We start from the raw sequence: 26,441 nt of genomic DNA, 5'->3' as shown, positions 1-26,441 counted from the left end.
TCCAGTCAACACTATTCTGGTATAATAATCTACAGCTAGATGAGGAGTCCCCCTTGCCCTTGCTCTCCCAACCCCTGCAGAAGCAGGACAGAACTAATCCAAGACACACCCTCGCAAGAGGCTGGAAAGAAGATCGGGTGTAGATGCTCACCATGTAACAACACATCTTGCAGAGACCTGCTCTCCAGCGAGAGGCGTGCTAGCCGAGGGGCATGGTCTTTCCGCACCTTCAGCCAAAGGTCTTCTGTTTTCTCCAGCCTGCCTGAATGGCCAGCCTCTAGCTACCAAGACAGAAGGCCAGAGATTATGTGTAGAGTCATTCCACATGGTCACATGCCTCACATAGAAGCAAAAGGTGAAAGCAAGGCAAGACACTGGAGTCTATGGGGTCCCATTTTCAAGATGGCTCATTTCATTAGGGCACCCACTTCATTGCAGGGATGGCTCTAAGTTAGCTTGCCATGCTAATGAAGCTGAAGCATCACAAGCCAGAGTGTCTCCCACTAGACAGGCAATACTTCTACACTGAAGAGGACAGCAATGGGCTGACTATTCTGCCCACCATTTGGCCACCTCACTTGTGACAGTTCTGGTTTCCCAGAGTGGCACTGTACAGAAACCCCAATTTGTTTCTCCTCATGAGGCTCTGCATTTGCACTGCCCACCTCACAGCCCCACACCTACCTGTCGCAGAGAGGCTGCAAAAGCCTCGTGAGAGCTGTTTAGCCTGGTCCGGAATTGGCTGCAGATGCTCTTCGCCAGCTTGGAGGCGCTGAGGCTCTCAATAGCATCCTGAGCTACTTTCCGCTTCCACTCCATGGTGATAGCAGGTGGGCTAACCCAGGTAATCCGCTGAACTATCTAACAGAACAGGACTAAACCAATTAAACTGAAGGGCCAAATCTTGCCCTAAGGCCTGATATGCTACTTCCTTCTTTTGAAATCTTAAGAGGTCATCTGAGGACAGAACTGGGTTCAGAAAGAAGAGCAAGTATGGTTCTTTGAGATGAGTTGCCCACACAGCTTTTACTCTCGGCATGCAGGTGCCCTATGTGCATGAGTCCAGTTTCTTTTGAATAGCAATGTTTCATTGGAGCCACATCTGCACTCTGCACCCCCTTGCTCCCTGTAGCTAAGTGGGCAGGGCCAGCTGCACCTGTACTCCATTCCTTCCAATAAGGATCCCCTAGGAGCAGAATTTCAATCATCAGGGAAGGAGAGTGGGTCATGGCATCTTTGTGGACAACACATCTGAAGAATCACAGTTACTGTAAGTAATTGTTCAAGTTGTTGTCCACAAAGATTCTACACTTGGTGATAAAAAGCAGTTTAGTGTCTTTTGAAGCAAGGTCGGTCACTTGCTGTGGGAGCTCCCCTGTACCAACCAGCCCATTGTCCATTACAGATGCACCTTGATACCTTGCCTTTAGGTGGGCAGCCACCACAGCTAGGACTTAGGTGAACACCTATCGGGATGCTGAGAGACCAAAGGGTAGAACTCTGCTGATAGTATGGAAGTTCTTGCCAGGAATCCATGAGCTGGAAGGATTAAGATGGGAAAATACATACCTTGAAGGTCAAGAGCAGTGAGCCAGTCCATGGGATCCAGAGAGGAGATTATAAAGTCCAGGGTAACCATGCAGAATTTGAAGCAATGGCTAAAAAAGCATTGAGACAAAGATAGGTGAGGAGTCTCCCAACTTTGAAATTAGGATGCAGTGGGAATGAAGTCCCTGGCCCCTGAACTCTGTGGGGGTGTGGACTTCCTCTACCACTCCCATTTAAGTGAAGCAAGAAGTGGACTCCCTCAGCCTCTGATGAGAAAGGCCCCTGAAGGAGGACTTAGGGGATAAAAACAGCTTGAACCTGGATCATCAAGACTCAGCAGTCCTTGGTTATCCCATCCCAGGCTTCCTGGAAGCAGGACAGGCTGTTGTCAAAGAGAGGCCTGGAAGGAGGAGCTGAGGGAGGTCTGCCCAAATGCAAAAAAACAAATAAAACACCATTTTTGCTTGAAGCCCCACACTGTGGGGCAGACTCAGTAAAATCACTACCCCTTCCTCAGCAGCTCTAAAGTCAGTAGCTGCGGATAGCATTGAGACTAGTTTCAGTCTGTATCACGGTAACTTCCTCTCTGGGGCTGGGACATACTGACCCAAGAATTTCAAGGTGGCTTTGGAGTCTTTTAGGGAATTAAGTTCCTCATCCATATCACGATTAAAGAACTTGTTGCCCTCAAACAGGAGGGCTGATGGTGACTTGGACCTCTGGTGGATTTCCTGATGCCTGCAGCCATGAACCTGGCTGCTGCAGCCAATGCATCAAATGCTGCTTGAAGTGCCATTCAGGCAGTGAGCTGGCCTTTATAAGGGATTTCAATTCCTTGTGCTGGCCCTTCAGGAGTCTGTCCGTAAAAATGGAAAATGTACCGTAACAGGAAGTCCTTCTCTGGTAGCAGCACCTGATTATTTGCCACTCATATCTGAAGGCTTGCTGAGGAGTATACCTTCTTCTTGAAATAGATCTCGTTTCTTGGGGTCTTTATCCACATGGGTAGACTTGGGCGGGCTTTGGTGCCTCAACTTTCCATGAGCCACCTGCGCTATTAAAAAGAGTCCCGGGGTAGGGTGCTAGTAAAATATTCAAACCCTTTCACAGGTACCTGGTATCCAACAGCCCCTTTTGATGTTGCTGTGACTGAGGCCACTGTATGCCAAGTCAAGTGGTCAGTCACCAATGGGCATGGCCAGTTACACTGCAGAGGAAGGCTGCAGGACATTCAGAAGACAGACACTCAGCATGTTCTTGCATGACTTCCAGTGGAATATTTAGGGTCTTCAACACTTTTAGCAAGGTCTTGGAAGGGCTTTAAGCTCATCCACAGAAGTAGCAGTTGGGGGCTTAACTACTTCTATCTGCAGATGGAGATGGCCAGAGGCTGATAAATCTGTGGAGTAGTAATAATCTCCACCATATTCCCTCTCACCCTCCATAAGCAGACACAGACAGGAGAGAAGCTCAAGACAGCTTCTTTGGTGAGGGGGATCTGGCTCTGGAGACAGTGGACAAAGCTCACTTCCTAGAACAGAGGCTCACTTGTAGGGAGACCAGTACTGCCATGGCTGGTACGGTCAGGGAGGATGACAAATGAGTGGGTACCAGGAGGGCTGCTCTGCATCCCTGATGATCTTCCAGTGCCTCTCAGAAATGATCTTGAACTCTGCCAGATCCTCACTGCTCCAAAGCACAACAGCCATTGGGACTGCTAGACATTCACAGGAATAGCAGGTGCAGGATGGGCAGACCTTGAACTCCAATGACTTGGGTCTGCCCTTGTACAGTCGATCTATACAAGAAAGGGATTCCTTGCGTAGCAGAAACCTTCTCACTACTCTGTTTAAGATTAAGTAAGTAAAGCCAATTGGCAAAGAAAACCGATCGATCAATACTAGACAAAGACCAGCACTCCCCCCGCCCCCCACAGTAGGAAGAAAAAAAAATAGCGTCCTAGCTGCACAAAGTTAGGAACATCCATACAGGAACCGCAACGGGCAGTAAGAAGGAACTGATTGCAGGAGGCTGCTGCCCCACGCCCCCTATGCCTTCCATTATGAGGAATGAAAAGGTACTCCGGGCACAGGCACAATCACAAAAGAATCTAATCTCATGTACGAAGAGCAGAATCTGTATGGACACTCACTCAAATAATAAATAATAATAATATAGTGGTTTGCCTGAATACTTGTAACAAGCAACCATCAAGTCAATTCTTCGCTTTGTGAAGCATCCAGCACCCTTTTAGGGGCACATTATTAATTTGCACATTTATGGCTTGTAAAAAGAAGTATAATTCTGCAGAACAGAGACAAGCAGAAGTTATTAATATTTAGTATCAAAGTTTCATAAGCAATCCCTGCAGCGTTTATAATCCAAGCAGTCCATCGTTCTAGTACGAGACTCAAGGTGTGATAGTAACTAGTCTATTTTACAGTCCAAACAGAAAGGAATGTAGACAATTCGTACCTGTTTGATCTGTTCCCAAAGCATTCTGGTTACTGATGAGCCCGAGTGAAAAGTGACTTCAACGTGATAGGCTGCATTTAATATCTGGAGGGGGGAGGGGAGGAGGGGGAGAATTAGCAAAGTAGGACCCATGACTTGCTTAATTCTGATTCAGTATGGAAAACCGACCTAGAACAAATAAGAGCACTGGTCCTGCAAATCTTGTATCTTGCCTCTGGCAATGGTCTATACCCGATGTTGCAGATGGCTCCCAGTCTACCAGACCAGATTACTCCGTGTATTTAATCCTTACCACACCCTTACATAGACAGGTAATTATCACCATTTTACAGACTGGGAAACCAAGAGGGATGTTAAGTGACTTGGCAGAGATCATACAGCAAGCCTGAGAAGAGGGGAGAATAGAATCTACAATTCCCCAATTCTACCCCCTCTTCTCTAGCCACTACGTCAGTTTCTCAAAGATTTCTGCTTCCTTCTATTGATTTTAGTAGGGCTTGTACATTATAGCTTTGCCCAACTCTTCCTTGTTTTTTTAGTGCTGCTCTCTTATGCTATCAGGATAAAGTCAAGTCTTGCTGTGACAGTCCAACAAAATTCTTTGTAAAAAAATAACGCTACGAAAATTCTCAGCAACTGTTTGAGCTACCGTACCTGTTTGAGATAATTGCTCGTGATATGTACTGAAACATCCTGAGACTTCTCCAGACTCCTCAGGCATCTCTCCAGCGTCCCCACAAAGCTTTCACGCAGGTAGTCTACGGAGCTTATCAATTTGTTGGCAACCGCTTGGTTTAACCGAGAAATGATCAGTTCCTGGATTTGCTTAATGCAACATTTAATGTCCTTGGAACTCACAGGCTCCCCATTCTCAGGAATTATAATGTCTGCAAGAAGGAAGGAAGGAAAAATTTGTACAGCCAGGACACAAAGGCATCACAACTGTACTATTAGCAGTCAAACATGACAAGCTTCTGCACTGTGTTTTGCAAAGCAGCTACAGCACAAGCTTATGACAGCACTTGTCTCGACACTTTCTGCTCACCCTCCACCCCTTCTAACACTATTAAATGTTAGTTAATATCTTGAGTTATTATCTTGAGTAATTATTGAGTAATTGAGTAATTATCTTGAGTTTTGACTTCTAGGTCCTGTTTATGCTCTTGGACAAACTGCTGCTAACAATAGTTTGTGAAAGAAAGCTAGTTGAAACCATGTGGACAGGGGCCCCTCCACTGCTCCCAAGGGAGCATTACAGTAAGATGAAAAGACTGAGATGGGGGGGGCGCTTTGGTTTTGTTTTATTTTGGGGGGTGGGGGTGGGCAGGGAGGAAAGAAGAGATGTTCTGAAGTAGGATGATTAGCACTGTTCTTTCAAAATCACAACAAACTGGGCTTAAAAGCAGGTGGAAGCTGTGCAAGCTTGTTCTACAGGCATGCATCCCACTGCATCCCTAGGGCCATATACTAAATCTAGGACCAAAGACACAGATGAAAGGCTAATTCATTCACCATTTGACCCCTTGGTGATTGAGTTGTGTACTTTTCTTTGTTGTGTACTTGTTTCCCAGTAAGAGAAATATTAGGAAGGTTTTAATACACTCCTGCTCTTGATGTGACTAAATATTTTGCTCACCATTCAACTAGCAAATGTTTCAAGGCTTAAAAAAAAAAAAAAAAAAAGATGAGCAAAGCATTACATATTAGATCAACTTTCTTTGCAGAGAGTACGTAGTTTCTGAAGCATATTCAAATGGTGATTTGGGAGGGTGGGGGAATTCAGGCCATTTGCCTGTTTTTAACTAACTCAGTGATTCCCAGACATTCCAAAGCCACAATCTCACCCCCTCCAGTACATTTTCAGACACAGAATTTTTTAGTTCTCAGCACTAAGTTCACTGAAAAGCTATCTGCTCCACTAAATGCAAAAAAGTTTGAGACTCAAGTCTCTAAATATACTTTTTGATTCCTTGCACGCCCTACGGCAATTTCAAGCCAACTTAATAGCCTGTGAGAACAACATACACACCACTGCAATGCTTGTGCCCGATTGTTTACATTTATAGGACTATTATTAGCAGTAGTATTGTAGTAACCCAGTCATAGAACAGAGCCCCATTGTGTAGACACTATACAGACAGAACGAAAGGGTCCCTCCTGCCCCAAGGAGCTTATAATTAGCTCCCAATTGGGCACTAAAGCTTGTTTTCAGAAGGCTGCTATACGAGTCAGTCTCTCTCGTGATGTACTTGCCAACCTCCCATCTAACCCTCAAGATGGAAGGGGACAAGAATTACCCTGCCCTCTGATTTCAAATGCACATCACAGCGATTTCCCAGTCAGAACTGAAATCTGGTCTGAGCTCTGTTAAAAGCAAGGTCTCATGCAAACCACTTATTGCTGTACCTCAGTTCCTCCACATTATTCCTCACATCACAAAGATTATCTGGTGCTTATTCAATGCTTGGTATACAAAATGCCAAGTATTATTCAAGAGGTAACTAGCTGGTCAAGTTGCATGCACCACAGCCAGTTTCCCCAGTTCTACAGCAACGCTCAGAGGTCAGGCTGGAGCCCTGTATTTGAACACAAAATCCAAAGGGAGAGAGTCTAGCTTCTTTAAACATAAAATCAAGTGACTGACTTATGACATCAGAGGCCACAACAGGAGAATCTACCTTCCTTCCTGCAGCAAAAACTCTCAAATGCTGTTGGCCCTCAAGTTACTGCAGTCTGGTTTTACATTCTCCTGAATGCCCAGCTCTATACAACTGCGTGCACGCTGAAGGCATGTACTCACTAAAGGCTACGTCTACATTACAGTTGAAAGCGCGATTAGATCTCAAGTAGACACACTCACACTAGCTTTAAACTACCTAATGCAGCTAAAAGAAAAAAGCAGTGGAGACATAGCAGCACAGACTTCAACATGGGATGTACACGCTTACTAGGGACTTTGGGTACATACTTTCGTTGCTAGCCTGTGCAATCATGTCTTCACTGCTATTTTTAACTGCACTAGCTAGATTAAAGCTAGGTGTAGGTACACCTCCCCAAGCTGCAGTCACATCTGATTGCAGTCTGACTGTAGCACAGATAAAGCCCGAGGACTTGTTTAGCTCCAAGCGCAACATGGTGCCCATAACCCAACTCCCATTCACACAAAGTCTCTAGCTCCAGTTAAATGATGCTTTAAACTCTAGCTACCTGGCCCAGCAGGGGATGTGGGCTGAAGCTTGAGTGCTGCTGATGCTCAAATAATCTTTAAAAAATCTCAAAGGGTCCTGCACTTAGGACGGAAGAACCCAATGCACAGCTACAGACTAGGGACCGAATGGCTAGGCAGCAGTTCTGCGGAAAAGGACCTAGGGGTGACAGTGGATGAGAAGCTGGATATGAGTCAGCAGTGTGCCCTTGTTGCCAAGAAGGCCAATGGCATTTTGGGATGTATAAGAAGGAGCATAGCGAGCAGATCGAGGGATGTGATCGTTCCCCTCTATTCAACATTGGTGAGGCCTCATCTGGAGTACTGTGTCCAGTTTTGGGCCCCACACTTCAAGAAGGATGTGGATAAATTGGAGAGAGTCCAGCGAAGGGCAACAAAAATGATTAGGGGACTGGAACACATGAGTTATGAGGAGAGGCTGAGGGAGCTGGGCTTGTTTAGCCTGCAGAAGAGAAGAATGAGGGGGGATTTGATAGCTGCTTTCAACTACCTGAAAGGGGGTTCCAAAGAGGATGGCTCTAGACTGTTCTCAATGGTAGCAGATGACAGAACGAGGAGTAATGGTCTCAAGTTGCAGTGGGGAAGGTTTAGATTGGATATTAGGAAAAACTTTTTCACTAAGAGGGTGGTGAAACACTGGAATGCGTTACCTAGGGAGGTGGTAGAATCTCCTTCCTTAGAGGTTTTTAAGGTCAGGCTTGACAAAGCCCTGGCTGGGATGATTTAACTGGGAATTGGTCCTGCTTTGAGCAGGGGGTTGGACTAGATGACCTTCTGGGGTCCCTTCCAACCCTGATATTCTATGATTCTAATACAGTGGGGATTTAATTACTCCAGGACACTAATAACACTTTTAATCAAGTGTTATTTCAGTGTGGACACTCTCACTCAAGCAGAATTAACTCAAACCAACACTGCAGTGTAGACCAACCCTTCATGATTATGGCTGTACTTAACGTGACTGATACAAAGCAAACATATTCTAAGTCACAGAACAATCCTTCTCCCTCCCAACCGTGACTGCACTTCAGAGACAAAAATCTGGATACATGGTATTCCACATGCTCATTCTCTACTTTATGGCAGGTGCTCTATTCCACACCCTCCATCTCTCCTAGAGGACTGCATGCATTTGTTTTCCAGTTTTAAAATTAAAGTGCAGGCCTAGAGATTTAAAAGCCTCCTTAGAGCATTCAATGCCTTTTGAACGTAAAGAAAAGCAAACCACTTCCTCCAATCTTACAGCCTAAAGCTATTTTCAATTTCGTTTCAAGCAGAAAACCCCTTCATGTCACTTCAAAGTGCATTTCCATGTCAACGTTCCTTCCTGAAGGACCAAAAATAGTTATTGCAAACCATTGCCTGACAAGAGAAAGTTTTATAAAACTTGCCACATCAAAGCACCCATTTGTAGCTAATCATGGGACTATCTAGTGCCCCAGACCAAAAGACTCAGAGAATATGTTACTTAAGTTTAACCATTCACAACAGTTAATAAACCCCTCACTCCTGGAGCTCAAAAGCTACCAACAGAAGTTACACCTCACTAGGAAGTGCATTGGGAAGCCATGCATCTTCAAACACAAAAAGACCACCCGTGCCATTCAGCTTGCAGGAACAGAGCAGGTTTTGCTAACTCTTCCCAAAAGAGGGCCCCAAGCCTAACCACAGTTGAGCTTGGTGGTTTCCATGATGGGAGAGGGCAAAAAGGACAGTGAGATTTCCTGCCTACATACGACTTGCAGGGTGGGGTGGAGATTGTGCGGGATTTGGCATGAGCTTTGGAGACCTGTGCTCAGGGCCATTTCCTGTTTACTAATTCCCAACAATCAGCTCACCCCAACCCTTCCTTATTAGGTCACAGTGGGCTATGCCAATTGCCACTTTGGGGCTGGGAAAGAATTTTTCCCCATTCCACCAGATTGACCAAGATCGGTTGGGTTTTTTGTCTTCACAGAGAAACCCAGAGGCTGAGTTTTGGGCAACAGGAGGGCTGGGATTCTCCTGCTCCTGAAGGTCATCATTAGAACCTACAGGAGAATTGTTTAGCTGTTGCAACTTTTGGAAGTTGCCGAATGCAGGAACTCTCCGATTTAGGCTCCAGGTCCAAAGTCTTAACAAAGTGGGCATCCGAAGGGTATCTCCTTATGAGATGGGGCAACTTGTCCATTTCCTCACCCCCACCCTGGGTCAAGTGCAAACCAAGGACTGGGATATGACCTTGGGGCAACTGCCCCACCACTGCACTTCATGGCAGTGCTGTCTGGCTGTCGAAGTCACTTGTCACCTCAACTCCCAAAAATGGGATGATAGTGGGCAGCTGGGGGCACCCTGAGAACCTTCTCGTGTGATGATTGTCACTTCTTGGGTGCTCCCCCTGTAAGGGAGCCAAAAGGATTGATGTGCTCCAAGTGACTACACTGGCCTGTTCCCTGGATGTAATTTGACTAATAAAATTGCATCCTAGTTAAAATTTACACCACATGTCCTTGCATTCTTCCATGTGTTGAGCATGACAAATAGACTTTTGGGCAATAATCCATGCTTTCTGATGCACCACCAGGTAACTGCCCAGAGGTCAGCAGGAAACAATAGTAGAAGGACAACCAAGGATCTATATAGAAGTGTTTTATTTTAGAAGGTTCAATACTGTATAGCTGTTTAAGACAATAGTCCTCACCTGTGAAAGAAAGAGAAAGAAAGAGAAAGAGAAAGAGAAAGAAACTTTAAATTCTAGGAATGCAGGGTAGAGGCTTGCACTTCACAGTTTTCTTTTAAGAGATTTACTATCCTCACAACCACAGCTAGGCAAACTGGCAATATTTCAGTTGACTGACTATTACAAAGATTGGTGGAGCTGAACCAGAACAAATGGTTTTTGTTAATATTTTGGCAAGTTGAAAAGTAAAAAAAATATTTTGGGGTCAAACAATGTTCCTATTTAGCGTATGTTTACAGTTATTTTTATAATAGTAAAGGAAGTTTCTAGAGAAGTGGATTTTAAAGTGTCAGAATGAGAAGTATTCTAAAAATTCTGAAAAAAAAAAATCGAGGCTCTGCGACCAACAATTTGACAAAGTCAACACAAATTTGCAAAATGTTTTGGTGTCGACAAACTTGCATTTTTGCTGAAAAAAAAAGTGGTTTTATTATCCAGTTTTGACTACTCACAGCCATTTTCCCACCACTAATGTAGACAATTAGTGTCTCCCATTGTAAGACAGCACATTAAAGCAAAGAGGCCAAGGGCTTGTGTACACTTGAAACACGACAGCGGTACAGCTCCAGCGCTGCCGTAGTGCTTCAGTGTAGCCACTGCCTACCCAGGCGGGAGGGGCTCTCTTGTCAGCGTAGGTAATCCACCTCCCTAAGCAGCAGTAGATAGCGCTAGGTCAGTGAAAGAATTCTTCCATCGACCTAGTGCTGTCTACACCAGGGGTTAGATCTGCTCAACTATGTTGCTCACAGGCGTGGAGTTTTCACACCCCACAATGATGTAGCTGGGTCGACCTAACCTTTTAGTGTAGGCCAGGCCTAAGTAGCCTGTTCTGGTCTACGCAGCATGAATCACTGTCAGACTTAATTAGAAGTCAGGTGTTCCTGGTCTAGTTGTGTGCTCCAACCTACTTCAGTGATATGCTTAGAGAAAATAGTCCAGTGTAGCAGACTACCCGTTGATTGCTTTACGGACTAGATGATTCAGAAGAGGTCACACAGGAAGGCGGACTTCTTCTGATCCACATTTACATTGGCCCAAGAAGCAAAGTTTGTGGAGGGGCTTATAAATTTAGTTATCTTCAGATCTCTTCTCATCTCTCTCCTCTTACCAGAGATTACCTTTGAATTCCATGTTAGCAGCATCTTCCAGCAGCTCCTCTTTCATATTGTTGAGAGTCTCTATGATCATGTCCTTCATCTCCTCCTGCTTGCGATTGGCAATACCCATCAGAGACTCATAGAGCTCATTCTCCTTCTTGCGCGTGTACTCCAGCCGTTTTGGGGTGATCTGCAAGTCTCTTTGCATGTCAAAAGCCTGGTTGATGAAGATGTCCAGGCAGCGGCAGTGCACCAGGTTCAGGATGGTGGCTACATCCACCAGGTGCTTCTGCAGCACCTGCCTGGAGAAAGTGCTCAGGAGGCGGAATTTCTCTAATTGCTCCACCAGCATGCTCTGGGCTTTGGCATCAGAGCTAGGGGCCCCACAGCTGCAGTGGTTGGTACTAAGGTAGTCTAGGTCCATCAGCTGACAGAAGAGGGATGACTTCTCATTCTCAGCCTTTTTGGGAGAGATCAATTCAGCCTCCGACTCTGGCACTTTGCAAAAGAAAACAGGCAAAGAGAATTTCTCTTGGATTTCCCGCAGTTCATTTTCATCAGATGCTGAGAGTTTAGTCTCACTGATGGCAAAGGTGACGACAGGCAAGACATGGTTCACATACTCTCCCAAGGTGACTTCAGCAGACTGGAATCCCCGACAAGGGGCTACCACAATGTCCACCTCCTGAAAGAGTAATAAAATAAAATCACCACATTGAAGTTTTAGCAATTAACCCTGCTACTAACTCCCAACTTCCCTCTCCCCACTAAAAATTCATCCCTGTGGTAGGACCTGTCATGGTCTAAACATGCAATTCCCATGAGTCCATGGGGCTGATTGGAGCTTCTCCCAGATCCTTGTATTAGCCTATAGAAGTAGTTATTCAAGGCTCATTTCTCAACCTTTTGGGTGTCTACAGCAATACTAGACAATGAAGTCTTGGAATCAGCAAACAAGGTTCAAATCCAACCCAAGTTTCACGTGGCAGTACAGGATCCATGGTCCTATTTTCGACCTCAAGCCTCTCGGTCTTGCAAGAGCTGACTTTTTATTTCATTTTCATTGTGAAAGATTGGAGAACTGAGAATATATCTTAGCTCACTTCAATATTTCAGACTTTTCACTTGAGTCACTTCATTTAGAATTTTTACTCATTGCGTCTCGCTGAGATATGGCTAGAATGCTTCAAATCAGCTAAAGCTATTGAAGTCCCTGACACAAGATCCATGTTTTTGTGATTCAGCATTGAAGGTTTTCTAAACTACTATGATGATTTTTAGGACAGGAACTAGTGAGAGCACACTGCCAGCCTGGAGAATGAAATCAGTAGATCCGCAACACAAGAATAGCTCAGGGACGCGTGTGCTGTTCTCTCTGCTATCTGCTGGCATGACTCAAACCTGTCTTGAAAATCCCCCATTTAGGACAAAAGGGAGTTCAGCCTCCCTGGCCTATTCAGTTCTCGGTCCATTTCTAGACTGCCAAAGGGCAGTTAGTGTGCAGATATTTCTGGACACTAGAAATCCAGTTGCATCAACCAACTCATTATACATACGCTAATGCAAAAAAAGTTACCATACTGAGGTGGCTTGCATTCACTACTGCACAGAGCTGGATCTGAACTAGTTACTAGAGCAGAGGTTCTCAAACTTCATTGCACGGTGACCCCCTTCTGACAACAAAAATTACTACATGACCCCCAGAAGCAGGGACCCACAGCTTGAGCCCGCCACCCCAGGTGGGAGGGGTGAGGTGGGGTCAAAGCTGAAGCTCAAGGGCTTTAGATCCAGATGCGGGGCCTGTAACCTGAGCCTTCCCACCCAGGGCTTTAGCCCTTGGGCTTCGGCTTTGGCCCCGGGTCGTGCGGCTCAGGCTTTGGCCCTGGCAAGTCTAATGCCAGCCCTAGCAACCCCATTAAAACAGGGTTGTGACCCACTCTGGGGTCCTGACCCACAGTTTGAGAACCACTGACCTAGAGAAAAGGCTATCTTAGAACCATTTCCACCATCCACGCTACCTCTCAAGGAGCTTGTCCGAGATGCCAACATCCTCTCTCTAATTTTAAAAAGACGACACTGCTTACTAGCAAAGTTTGCTTTTCCTTTAAGACTACATTGCAGCCACATTTGTTTACTGTATTTGTTTTATAACCACCTGTTGGCCAAACAGTTTAAAAGCTCAAAGAGTCTCATCAATGACTGACTTAGTGTTAAGATCCGATGCCTTCTGTATTTGTACCTTTAGCAAAAGGAAAGGAAAATCCTTAACTAGCTTCACTCACTTTTGTTTGTTGACCTTGAACCAAATCTTTAAGGACCATCCCTGATTTTTCAGTTACTATTACTTCTACCACAGAAAAAACAGTAGCTAGCCCCTCTCCCAGGTGCAAAAACAAATACACCTGCACACCACCACACATACAAGCAGACAGTCAGGTAAATTTTAGGTTGTGTGGGGACATGCAGGAGAGCTTTTACATTTTCTGGCTAGACGCTTCAAGAAGTTCTTCTATCCACTTTGCAGTTATTTGTACTGGTCCTCTTTAGACCAACTGTAAGTTGATCCTGTATGGCTCGGACACAAGTCATGAAAAATCCTGCATCAAGCCTCTTTTCAACTTTAAGCGTGTATTCCAAGCACACAGTTACTGCCCTAAATAGACTCCTATCCACTGCTACTACAACTTATAGTTATTGCATAAATGAAAATAGCAAAGTGACCATTATTACAGTGGGGTTAAATACGATGACACTATAAACTGCCAAAGTTTGTAGATATGCAAGCCAAGAAGATCAGTCAAGTACAAGTTAACTTCCTGGCACTTCCAGTGGTGAATTTGTCCCTCACCCTTCCCACAATATACTGATTTGTAGGCTCTTCACCTGCCTATGGTGAAAGAGACACTGGCCACTGCTAGAAGAGATACCCAAGTTCAGACTGGCCCACCTAAGTTGCCAGTCATATCCTGTGTTTCTAATGAGTGATTCAAGCATTGAACATTTCAGCTGTAAAGGTAAGAGTTCAGTTGTTGGTGTGGCTCTGGGACTCTACCACCTGAATAGGAGTTAAATACTGTTAGGAGGCTGCATTATTCGCTACAAGTAAAATTCATATATGGTATAACTTTATTGAGTTAGACCACAAATTTTTAGCTACAGTTCTTAGCCACAGTGTTCATAGATGGAAAGGCTCCAGGAGAATGCCTACCTTGTGGAGTAATTGCCCAAATGACTGCACCAACAGCTGTCTAGAGGTTGGTCAGAACTGTAATATTTTGATTACTGACGTAATGCCCAGTGAATGTTGCATAGGAACATGAATAAGCATTGCAACACAGTAAGAATTAAACAAGTTACACTTGGGCCAGTCACTTAACCCCTCCTCTGTAACAGATACTTACCTTCTTTTCTCAAGTGCTATAGAGGTAAGTTTTCATATGGGTGAAATTACTTTATGAATTGGAAGAAGGAGCGGTATAGGTACTTAACACTTACAGATTACAATTTTTTCCTGCTTCAAAGTACTCTAAATGAGAATTAACAATTTGAGGCAGTCCAGTATTCACACCATTTCAACGATTGGGAAACTGAGGTACTGAATTAAGCGAAAAGGAGTACTTGTGGCACCTTAGAGACTAACCAATTTATTTGAGCATAAGCTTTCGTGAGCTGCAGCTCACTTCATCAGATGCATCCGATGAAGTGAGCTGCAGCTCACGAAAGCTTATGCTCAAATAAATTGGTTAGTCTCTAAGGTGCCACAAGTACTCCTTTTCTTTTTGTGAATACAGACTAAACACAGCTGTTACTCTGAAACCTGAATTAAGTGAATTGCCCAAGGTTGGAGTGAGTCAGTGTCCAAGACATGACTGGAACTTGGTTCCTAGTTCCCAGTATTGTATTTAGACCACTCCCTTCTATGGGCTTCAAGAGCTCAACCAATCAGATCATGCAATTAGCTAAACACTCCAGTGGCTTATACACTTTGTTCTACCAGTTGTTAAATGAATTACCTACCATTTGGTCACTTGGAAGGGGCGGATGACAACTGATGAGCTGTTAAGCATGTACTGATGGTGATGACAGCAATAGTGTCGTCATTTGGGTGGGATGAGGCTGCAATCTTCATACCATTTTACCTTCAGTGACAATTAGACATTGGGTACAAGTATGGTATCAACATTCTAAATAGAGTTTTTGGCATTTCTGTTTACAGTGCAACAAGTAAGATTTCACAGCCAAGAGAGAACATTAGGAAGGCATCTTAAACAGGGCAATAGTCTATTTAAATTGAAGATCTTCATTAGACACTATGGTTAGACAGCCTTCCTTAATCTGAACCTGAAAAACTGAAATGCATCTGTAACAAATCAGTGTTGTTCCTCAAGATTCTGCTATTGATTCTTGCAGTATCAGAGTCCCTTAGGTGCCTGGGACCAGATGTTGAGCTGTCACAGGGATCCTCTCATGCAAGTATGTCATCTTTTCATGTTTACAGACAGTTCATTACATGAACTTCCCCACAGCACTGGGCTTGCACATTAGTCAGTTATTTGTAGTGGAGTATCACTATTTTAGAAGGGAAAAAATATTTTAAATTAACTGGAAATGCTTTTATGTAGCCAGGCAAAACTATTTAAATCTGATTTAATGGCATTGGCTTCAAAAGCTATGAGCAAAGTATCCCAGTTAGTTTCTCTGCTGTGGAACCAAGTGGAGGATGTCACTCACTTCCACAGAATCTGAGACTCTAGGAGTCTCCTTTAAAAATTTTACTAGAGATTTTTGCTAGGGGAGAAGTGCTCCCTGAGAAGAGAAATAAAACACTCCAGCAGTACAGGCCCAAGAAAAAAGGGTCTTTAAAAAAATTACAAACAAGAGACAAAATTTCACATCCATATAAAAGTTTTTGAATTTCAGTATTGCCCTGCAGAGTTGGAAACCCAATCAGTACTGCATTAGACCATGAAAAAAAAATCACAATGAAAGGCAAGAGCTAGGCAAAAGGTGAGAAAAACATTCCTTTTTTTCGCAAAAAGAAAAGGAGTACTTGTGGCACCTTAGAGACTAACCAATTTATTTGAGCATAAGCTTTCGTGAACTACAGCTCACTTCATCGGAGCTGTAGCTCACGAAAGCTTATGCTCAAATAAATTGGTTAGTCTCTAAGGTGCCACAAGTACTCCTTTTCTTTTTGCGAATACAGACTAACACGGCTGTTACTCTGAAACCATTCCTTTTTTTAAAATTCAAGTAGCTTCTTGGGCTCCATCTTCAGGGCTGAGCTGTGGGAGGAGGGCCAATAGCCCTAGAGCTGAGCAGTTTTAAGGATACAGTTTAAGATTCACTTTCACTTGTTCAGTCTAGACCTTCATTTGGGCAATTAGATTATTTATTTACATAAGGAATTGAGTGCTGGTGGAGGAGATAAGATTGTCTGTAAAGCTCATTTTTGACTTCTGTATTGAAGTCAAATCTCAATATAATGGATGCAATTTACTCACCTGTAGAGACTTAATCAGATACTTCTGATATCTGTGAGGTGCTTTCAGATCCTTTGATAAAGAGGTGCAAGGCAGCACAAATAGGGTTACCTTTTGGGGTAGTCAAGAAGTCCTATGTAGGATACCTTGCCTTTGTCCACAAGGGGGGTAGCTTCAGACTCAGGTTTAATTTAAGCATGATTTTAACATATGCGTAGCCTTTTGAGTAAACATTCACCTAGTCAGTTCTTTCAGTATTATTTGTTTCCAATAGTAGTAGTCTCCCATTTAAAAGGGGATGGGGGGGAGGAGGTGGCACAAAATAATTCTGCTAACAAAGGCTAGATTGAGCTATAACTTGCTCTCTGTTTTAACTAGCTAACCATGATGCATGCATTTTTAGAGCTTCCATTTAGCCAGTGCCTGGTTGCTCTGTGCTTTAAATTGATTGCTCTGAGGTGTCCTGCATCCTGATTGCTCCCCACTGGTTGACATTGCAACTTGGAAGTCCCAATACTAAAAACTTGCAATGAAGGGCCAGCTCTGAAACAAACTTCCTTTCCATTTGATGAAGAGTTAAATATTCCCCTTTGGGTGTGGCTGAAAGAATTACAATTTTGGATGCTACTTTATTAAGAGAGTTCAAAAATTCTCCCAAATAATCCAGAAATGAAGGCATAAGTGAGATCTTCACTGTGCACCAGAGGAAGCCACTGAGCTCGAGCAAAAACATGAATACGAATTTTTAGTCAAATGAAAGACTTGAGTAGTCTCCCATTTTCTGCCCTAAAAAAGTCTTGCCAGCAGTTTTCCTGCTATTACTGTCATGGGACTCCCAAGTCCGTGGCTGAACAAGAGTACAAGTTAAAGAAAAATTGGATAGGCAATTCTGCAATATTCACATTGAAAGATGACTCACACAGATGACTATAAACAAAGGAGGAAGCCAGTACTGTCTCTAGGAGATGGGCTTAAAAAAAAAACCAACACAAAATGCAGCGTGAGCAACTGGTCCTTGTTTTAACAGAGACCTTGTAGGGTTTTCTAGCAACATTTGCATCATTTGTTTGCTTTTACTTCTATGAGGTAATTTTCCCCAATTTATGGTGCTTCTCTGAATATTTCCATATGCTATTCAGTTGTAAATTCTTAAACTTACAAACTCTTCAAGGCACCAGTCTAGTCTTCTTGTGTGTGCCCAGCAGCATGTACACCTCATAGGGCAGTTTCACTGAGAGGACTGTTAGCTAGAATTGCTGCAGTCACACAGTGATTTATGGAAATATCTTGGAACCTTAAGTCAGTTCTCACTAAATCAGAGCTCTCAGTCAGTATGCTCTGCTGAAGCAAAAGCTTCAAATACATTACTATCAAATAATTACATCCATGTTTCTCCAAAGTTAAAACCTGGTCTAAAAATCAAGACTTATTGAACACTTGGAGACCTAAACACCAACTACACAACTAGCGGGGTTACAATTCTGCTTCTTGAGAGAATATTGCCTGACATATGTTGACAGCACCTATTCATTAAGAACTGTAATACAATGTAACCAATTAGGAAAAAAGCATTCCATTCTCCTCTCTCTGACAGCCTATGCATATTTCTATGGACTAAATTCTGTACACCTCTATTCAAAGAGAGAAGTTAGCCCCAGTACTAAATAAATACAGGTAAAAGGAGAGACACTATACACAATACATAATGAAGAAGAGACAAGCAATTGAAGATCTTTATCTCAGTGCAATAAGCTATTTAGGGACACAGCCAGTTGCCTTGTCCTTTAGGATAAAAATTGGCAGAGGATTGCCATATTTTCATATACCTGCCCCCTATTCATCTAAGAATAAGATTCATTTGCTGCTTCCAAAAATGACCCTACCCCAGATTATTAGACCTGACACAGTTTCACTTTCCATTTATTGAGGAAAGACTTTTTGTAGTTAGAGGTGCTCAGAGGCTATCCTCTGTTAGACAAGCTTTTGCTGCAGCAAATTACGCTTAGTGAGACTCAAGTCTCAACTCAGTATTTCACTCAAACACTAAACCAATTCCAGTACTCTTCGGATTCCGAGAATGGATCTACCACAGCACTCAAGCAACACAATAATTAAAATCAGACGCTGCTAGGGGCAAGTTATACAACTGCACTACAAATCGGAGGTACTTATATGGCCAGGTTACCAAAGTATCAGAGCACCTCATGATCTTTGATATGTTTACCCTCAACATCCCTGTGAGGTAAGGAAGTACAATTATCCCCATTTAACAGAAAGACCTGAGGCATCAAGAAATTAAATGATTTGCTCAAGGTAACACGAAGTGTATGGCAGATTAGGGAACTGATCCCAGAACTTTGAATCCCAGGCCAGCACTCTAAACTAAAACTGACAGTAACACTCTGTGCCAGCACCTTTTGCAAATAAAAAGGTTGTTAGTGCTACTTTGTTTCTTTGGATAAAGACCATCTGTGTCATAAATAGGAATCCTGCTCCACTATGGAAGTTTGTGTTCTTCCATCAGCAAGAGGGCCAATTAAACAAGTCTACAGATAACATACAAGACATAGGAAACAGTCTGAATAGTGTTTAACACTAGACTCTTCTAACCCTACTGCAAAAGCCACAGAACCTGCCCCATCAAGAGAGAGAGAGGGAGAGAGAAATCACTCTAAGCCAGCAAAAACTGAAAGTAGTGACATTCAGAGCATAGCACAAGACCCAGACTCTAGCTCTAATCAGATACAGGTGGAAGGAAATATGAATTTCCCAGTGATTGTACTTCTGAGAATACCATCCCTCTAGCACTGAACCCAAGTTGATAGGCCCAGTGTAAGACCTAAACAGAACAACTCTCAGATATTTAATTCTGGTGCTCAGCAAAAGCACCTCAGTCAAACTTAATTGCAGCTGTGCTATACTGGGGTTTGGAGGAAAGGCTCAGCCAGAAGCCAGCCTCAGAGAATATATCTACACTGCAAAAGGTAATGTGGCAACAAGCCTCAGAGCCCAGGTCAACTGATTTGGGCTTGGGTACAAGGCTAGAAATAGCAGTGTAGATATTTGGGCTCAGGCTGGACCCTGGACTCAAAGGCCCCTCCCCCCGTTGGGTTTGAGAGCCCAAGCTCCAGCCCAACCCAAAATGTCTACGCTGTTATTTTTAGCTCTGTAGCATGAGCTTGAGTCAGTTGACAACTTTGCAGTGTAGACATACCCTTAGGGTCTCAGAAACAAGACAGGAAACCAATGTTTGCTTCAGCCTTTGCTTAGAATGTTCTTTACAGTTAAGACCACAGGGAAATGCAGTCACATTCTTTGCCACCTGTAATGGACAAACGGTGAAGAGAAGTCAAACGTAACAGCACTGCATTGGTGCACAAGCAGCAGTAGCAAAGCCAATTCAATGAAGTTACTGACCCATCTAATTTTGTTCCTTGAGATAAAGTGCAAGGAACAAACCTTATATTTTTTCCTTTAAAAACCTTTTTTCCCGAAAAAGATCTAAAGTATTGAACGCATGTGGCAAGTACTGTTTCCTTACATTTTTATTAGGAATTTCCTGTAAGCACCTACTAGTCTCAGACTCCACCTGCATTCAAAGTTAAGGAAATCACCCCACTAAGAGTGAAGCACAAAGCAAGATTGATCTGTGATCCAGGGTATAAAAGAAGTTTCCGTCTGCACTAACACCTCTTTAGTTGTCAAATGGTTTTCCCAGGGATGCACAATATTTCAGAGATCTCAGTTAGAGCCTTTAAGCCCTACTGATTTAGCAAAATTAATAAGTGTTTACTTTCACCATAAATCTGTTTGGTTGCATTGATTATTCCTCTGTGGTCCAGAGGCATTCTTTTGTACAAGTGATCCCCAAGGAGTAGAATAGCCTTGCCAAATGTGAGGGGTTTTGGGGCCATCTACATTATAAATATGCTTAAGAGCAAATATACCTGCCAGCACAGAATTGTGCTCCCAAACCACCATACCCACATAGAGTCAGATTCCTGGCTCTTCTTTCTGTGAAGCAAGATGTTTATTTCAGCGAGGATATCCTTTAGTAACCCAGAAAAAGGTAGCAAATCCTATCCTAAACACCGAAGTTTCTCAAGCTAAAAGGTTAACATGTTAAGACTGCCAAACATGTGCCGACTGCATAATGCTCCAGATCTGCTGTGTTCCTACAGAGCTTTACAGAACCTTCTAGGATGTACTGTCACTTAAGAGCCACTTTGTTCTTTAGATGAGGTCTGTCTCACTTTTCTATAAGTGCCCAGTGCAAACCTGCCTATGTAATTAAGCATCTTGCCTAGATTTTTTTTAAACCCACACAACATCCATTACAAGCAATGGATGTGTCAGCATTTCCACGATCAAGACTGCCTTCTATTGGTAAACATTTTAAGAGAGAGAATTAGAGGTTATGACCGTTATGAGCAACACCTAAGTCAAATGCAGAACAAGTTCTACTGAATTCAAATGTAGGTCTAGTAAGCAGTGTTCAGAGTCCGTAAGGCAACGCCACAGTCAAGCCCATTCTAATTTTTTTAGAGCATAGCAGGACAATGTTTCTTCAGTGACTCTAGTGAGGGGGAGATGGTGTCACAAACAAAATCCTTGGCACAAAGATCTGTAAGCACCAATCTAGATTCAATACTGTTGGGGGCGGGTTAAAAAAAGATGAGACTATCAGAAATAGCATAGAGAACAGCTAGAGCAAGGGTACATCTGCAGCTTGATTTTTCAAAAGCTTTGGGTTCCTTCTGCTCAGTGGGTGTCAACAGGAACTGGGATGCTCAGAACCTCTGGTAAAAAAATAACCGTAGTGTGGACACTTACGCCTTAAAATGGTGATTCTCAAACTTTTGTACTGGTGACCCCTTTCACATAGCAAGCCTCTGAATGCGACCCCCCCTTATAAATTAACATAAAGGCCATAGTGGGTCAGACCATAGTGGGTCAGACCATCCAGCCCGTATTCTGTCTGCCGACAGTGGCCAACGCCAGGTGCCCCAGAGGGAATTAACCTAACAGGTAATGATCTAGTGATCTCTCTCCTGCCATCCATCTCCACCCTCTGACAAACAGAGGCTGTATTACAAACATTTAATATATTTAACACCATTATAAATGCTGAAGGCAAAGCGGGGTTTGGGGTGGAGGCTGACAGCTTGCAACCCCCCACGTAATAACTTCACAACCCCCCAAGTAATAACCTCACAACCCCCTCAGGGGCCCCGACCCCCCGTTTGAGAACCCCTGCCTTAAAGTCATGATCTCCACCAGCATGCAATTGTTACTAGCAGCTCACTAGCTTTGTGTCTCTAGTCAAAGCAAGCAGGAATTTCTTTGCAAGAGCCATGCTACAGAGGTGCAGATTTGGGGTTATGTCTATTTTAAGTATTCTTGTAAATCCTCTTATTGCTCTGATAATGTGCCAGCACTACGGTCCATCACCAGCAGGCATTTTACCACTGTGTTACTTACCTCTGCTTGGTGTGGGTCTAGTCTGCTCAACAAGCCCATCAAAGCCAGAACAATGGTGGAAGAATTTCAGAAAGCCTTCAATGTACTCCAGGCAGGACCAGCGACATGGGCTCCCACCCAGGCTTCCATGGTCAGGGGGGCACCAGGCACAGTGCAGAGATGTGCACTGCCGGTGGGCAGGGGAGCACTCAGAGCAGCGAGTGACAGAGGGGAGCGCTGCACATAGGTGGAGTTTGGAAGGGTAGAGGGGCATTATCCCCCACCTCCCAAACTCGCAGAGGAGATGTGGGGGATGCCCAGATTTCTCTCTGATTCCTCCCTATGAAGGAATGTTTTGGTGAGGAGGGGTGAACAGTGATGCACAGAGCACCTGGTGTTACTGCTCACCCCCCCCCGCCAATGTTCCTCTGTACCCCCCGCCCCCAGGGAGCTGGGAGAGGGCGAAGTGAGCAGCAACACCAGGTGCTTCGCATTTCCAGGTCTGTACCCCCCCATGTGGTTGAGGCTCTTTAAAAGAGCTAACAATCATCCAAAGCACAGGGCTCGGTGGTGATGGGGGACTTCAACTACTCAGACATCTGTTGGGAAAACAACACAGCAGGACACAGATTATCCAACAAGTTCTTGGAATGTACTGGAGACCATTTATTTCAGAAAGTGGAGAAAGCTGTTCTAGATTTGATTTTGACAAAGAGAGGAACTGGTTGAGAATTTTGAAAGTGGAAGGCATCTTGGGTGAAAGTGATCATGAAATCCGTGCATCCGATGAAGTGAGCTGTAGCTCACGAAAGCTCATGCTCAAATAAATTGGTTAGTCTCTAAGGTGCCACAAGTACTCCTTTTCTTTTTGCGAATACAGACTAACACGGCTGTTACTCTGAAACATGAAATGATGAGTTCATGATTCTAAGGAATGGTAGGAGGGAAAACAGCAAAATAAACGCAATTGATTTCAAGAGGGCAGACTTTAGCAAACTCAGGGAGTTGGTAGGTAAGCTCCCATGGGGAGCAAGTCTAAGGGGAAAAAACAACTGAAGACAGTTGGCAGTTTTTCAAAGAGACATTAAGGGCACAAGAGTAAACTATCCCACTGCATAGGACAGATGGGAAGTCTGGCCAGAGACCACCCTGGCTTACCCAGGAGATCTTCAGTGATCTGAAGAGTCCTACAAAAAGTGGAAACTAAATTGGAAAGGCCAAGGCACAAAATGAGATCAAACTAGCTAGCCTGTTACTCAATTTGGGGGGGGTGGGGGGGGAAGAGGAGGAAATTACAACAGAAAATGTGGAAATGCCTATGAACTTTGTTTTGGTTTTCACCAAGAAGGTTGGTGGCGATTATACGTCTAACGTAGTGAATGTCAGTGAAAATGAGGTAGGAGAGGCTAAAATAGGGAAAGAAGAAGTTAAAAATTAGACAGTTAGATGTTGTCAAGTCACTAGGGCCTGATGAAATGCATCCTAGAATACTCCAGGAGCTGACTGAGATGATTCTATGTGGGCACAGAAGAGGTTAGGGGAGAAGGGGGTGCAGGAGGCAAGTGCAGGAGGCAAGTGCAGGTCTTAGGGGAGAAGGGGTTATTCATTATTGTTAGTGTATTTTACAGATTTCAGACATACCTCTCAGATTAGATGCCTGTTCACACAAATTTTTATCAGTGACTACCATTTCTCAGCTTCTCTGCGCTAGCACAAGATGGCTCCCTCTCCCCCTCTGTCTGCCTGGGTTCTCTCCCTCCCTTACTTTTTTCTTGTGAGCACGCAAAAACCGATCAGTGGGAGCCAAAGATTTGATCCTGAAAACCTTTAATCTGCAAGGAGTCCTTACTCAGACACTTAATCCCACTGAACTCATGAAGCTTGCTGGATCTGTCCCCAGCTCCCACTGTAGCTCAGCAGTTCAGAGTTTTGGAGCAGCACTATTTTTGTGTTGCTTTGTCTGCAAACATATTTAAGTTTTGTTGCTGTCACGAGAAATAAAGAACGACTGTATGTTCTACCATACAGTCTTTGTATCCTGAAGTAAAAAAAACACATATGGCAGACTCCTCTTTTTGTACACACGCCCAATGTTTTTCTTGCTGATTCAGAGACTGACATTGCAGATGTAAAATGTTATTAAAGCTAGAATGCATAGGTTTGCATAGGAGGAATTTCCCTATAAATTAATTCCTAATAAAGTTAATTTCTTCTGAATAAGCACTGGAATCAATTTCTGCAATAATTTATTTATTAGCCTAATCAAATTATTATTTTTGTAAAAACTGTTTAATAGCAGTCAATGCAAGTCAAAGATTAAAATGTATATACCCTTTATGCCATGGTTTCTGAACTTTATACATTTTAGCTAACATAGAAAGTTGTTAAGTGGTTGCTAAATTATACAATAATAAGAACAGAACCCTGGTGAAGCAAACACTGTGTTCTGTATTCTGTTTGACCGGTTATAGTGAATGTGTTTTTTAAGCCTCAATCTCTTGAGACTCCAATTCCAGTTACGGACAGTGGAAATTCCTGTAGTTGACAATGCAGCATCCATCCTATTTTATTGGAATGTGCAGAAGAGCGTACTTCTCTTTTAGATCACTTAAAATTACAAATACAAAAACAGGTAAAATAAGTCTTTATTGTGTTTGTTTTAAATTATTAAATATGTAACAGACCAGCAAGAGGGAAAGCTGATCTATAAATGATCCTTTCTTATGGCATTATATTAAACCAGCCAGATAGAGCAGATATAAGAGACGAACTCTACAAAGTGGCAACTTTTACAATGTATAGAAAGATCTGTATGGCGTTTTGAATTTTTTTTTTTTTTTTACCCAAATCAAATGTGACAGTGTGATAAACTTCTTGTCACTTAGTGGTTCTCTGGTATGCCATCTTGAGAGCTGGGAGGCTGGAGAGTGCCCAGCCAGTGCTTAATTTGTGCTGGGCCTGAGCCCCAGCATCTCTTTCAATACAAATTAAGCACTGGCTGGAGGCAGCGGGGCCTAGGACGCCATTCTCCCTAAGGCCGGCCCTGACTAGGCCCAGATGATTTGACACTGACAGAAAGCTATCCCTAGTGAACTGATCCTTATGTACATTAACAAAGTCTCCCACTGTTGCAATGTATTAAATAAATACTCTTAGATGTTTGATCTTCCCTGCTTTTAGTCTCATGAAATTTCATCTTTTAAAAAAGTCTTCAGCCCAAGATGAGGCAAGCAGTAACCCCCACACTCCCTCTTCTGCTAGAAGGTCTCCTTACTTTGCCATCCCTTTTCAAGTTAATCCGAGTGGCTGTTTTCATCATGTCCTAAATATAATCGGAGCCAAACAAAGATCTTTGTCACTTGCATGAGAAATTTGCAAGAGGGTTGTGAGCTGCACCATGCTCAGATGTCCTATATAAAAATTTAACCAAATAAGTTAGATATTTGAATTTAAAACTAAACACTTTCAAGCTTAACTCCACTGGATATCACATGATCACATGCCCAAGAGATCCAGTATAAAGATAGAATCATAGAATATCAGGGTTGGAAGGGACCCCAGAAGGTCATCTAGTCCAACCCCCTGCTCAAAGCAGGACCAATTCCCAGTTAAATCATCCCAGCCAGGGCTTTGTCAAGCCTGACCTTAAAAACCTCTAAGGAAGGAGATTCTACCACCTCCCTAGGTAACGCATTCCAGTGTTTCACCACCCTCTTAGTGAAAAAGTTTTTCCTAATATCCAATCTAAACCTCCCCCACTGCAACTTGAGACCATTACTCCTCGTTCTGTCATCTGCTACCATTGAGAACAGTCTAGAGCCATCCTCTTTGGAACCCCCTTTCAGGTAGTTGAAAGCAGCTATCAAATCCCCCCTCATTCTTCTCTTCTGCAGGCTAAACAAGCCCAGCTCCCTCAGCCTCTCCTCATAACTCATGTGTTCCAGTCCCCTAATCATATATGATGATGGCATATTCCAACATGAATACTCATGGCTATTGGAAAAAAAAGTCACAAAAGAAAACCACACTCAATGATCAGAGGCTGACTTGATCTTTAGCTGTAGGCTGGTTTATACAATATATGTAGTGACTTGGAAGTGATGAAAGGTAGCTCCCCACCAGACTTGTTTGTAAGTAGCTCATTGACAGAAAATGCTGACTTATTTTATTGTTCTGTAGATGTACATTGATAATCTTACTGATCTGAGAAACAGATCAGAGACAGTAGATATCAACTACTGTATCTCCCACTGCAGATATCTGCCAGTCACCACATTGTGTTCTAGGAATAAGAATATACCGCAACATGGTAAATGCTTTTGAACATAAGTCCCAGCAAATGAGTCTTTCGTCTTTAAAAGCATGTGTTAAATAATTGTGGAGTCTCAACACTCCCGAGGTAAGACTGCATTATCTTTATCTTACGGATGAGG

At 43.3% G+C, this 26,441-nt stretch overlaps 1 protein-coding gene across 4 annotated transcripts in view; it reads right to left on the bottom strand.

Moving 5' to 3' along the window:
- Positions 1-26,441, bottom strand: part of DSTYK (dual serine/threonine and tyrosine protein kinase) — a 61,162-nt gene that overhangs the window by 12,331 nt on the left and 22,390 nt on the right. For 3 of the 4 annotated variants that reach the window (XR_012155832.2, XM_073320147.2, XM_073320148.2), the window contains exons 3-7: positions 11,087-11,750; positions 4,678-4,910; positions 4,024-4,107; positions 685-861; positions 152-281 (exon numbers count right to left, since the gene is read on the bottom strand). Coding sequence is in view for 3 of the 4 variants with exons in the window: in XM_073320147.2 (XP_073176248.1) it covers positions 152-281; positions 685-861; positions 4,024-4,107; positions 4,678-4,910; positions 11,087-11,750 (1,288 nt within the window). In the remaining variant the exon portion in view is untranslated. The remainder of the gene's footprint in view (positions 1-151; positions 282-684; positions 862-4,023; positions 4,108-4,677; positions 4,911-11,086; positions 11,751-26,441) is intronic. The other variant, XM_073320149.2, reaches the window with a different exon arrangement.

Source organism: Lepidochelys kempii, chromosome 21 (genome assembly GCF_965140285.1).
Source record: "Lepidochelys kempii isolate rLepKem1 chromosome 21, rLepKem1.hap1, whole genome shotgun sequence".
In the NCBI taxonomy this organism is placed as follows: Eukaryota; Metazoa; Chordata; order Testudines; family Cheloniidae; genus Lepidochelys; species Lepidochelys kempii.
This window is presented reverse-complemented; position numbering and strand designations above follow the sequence as displayed.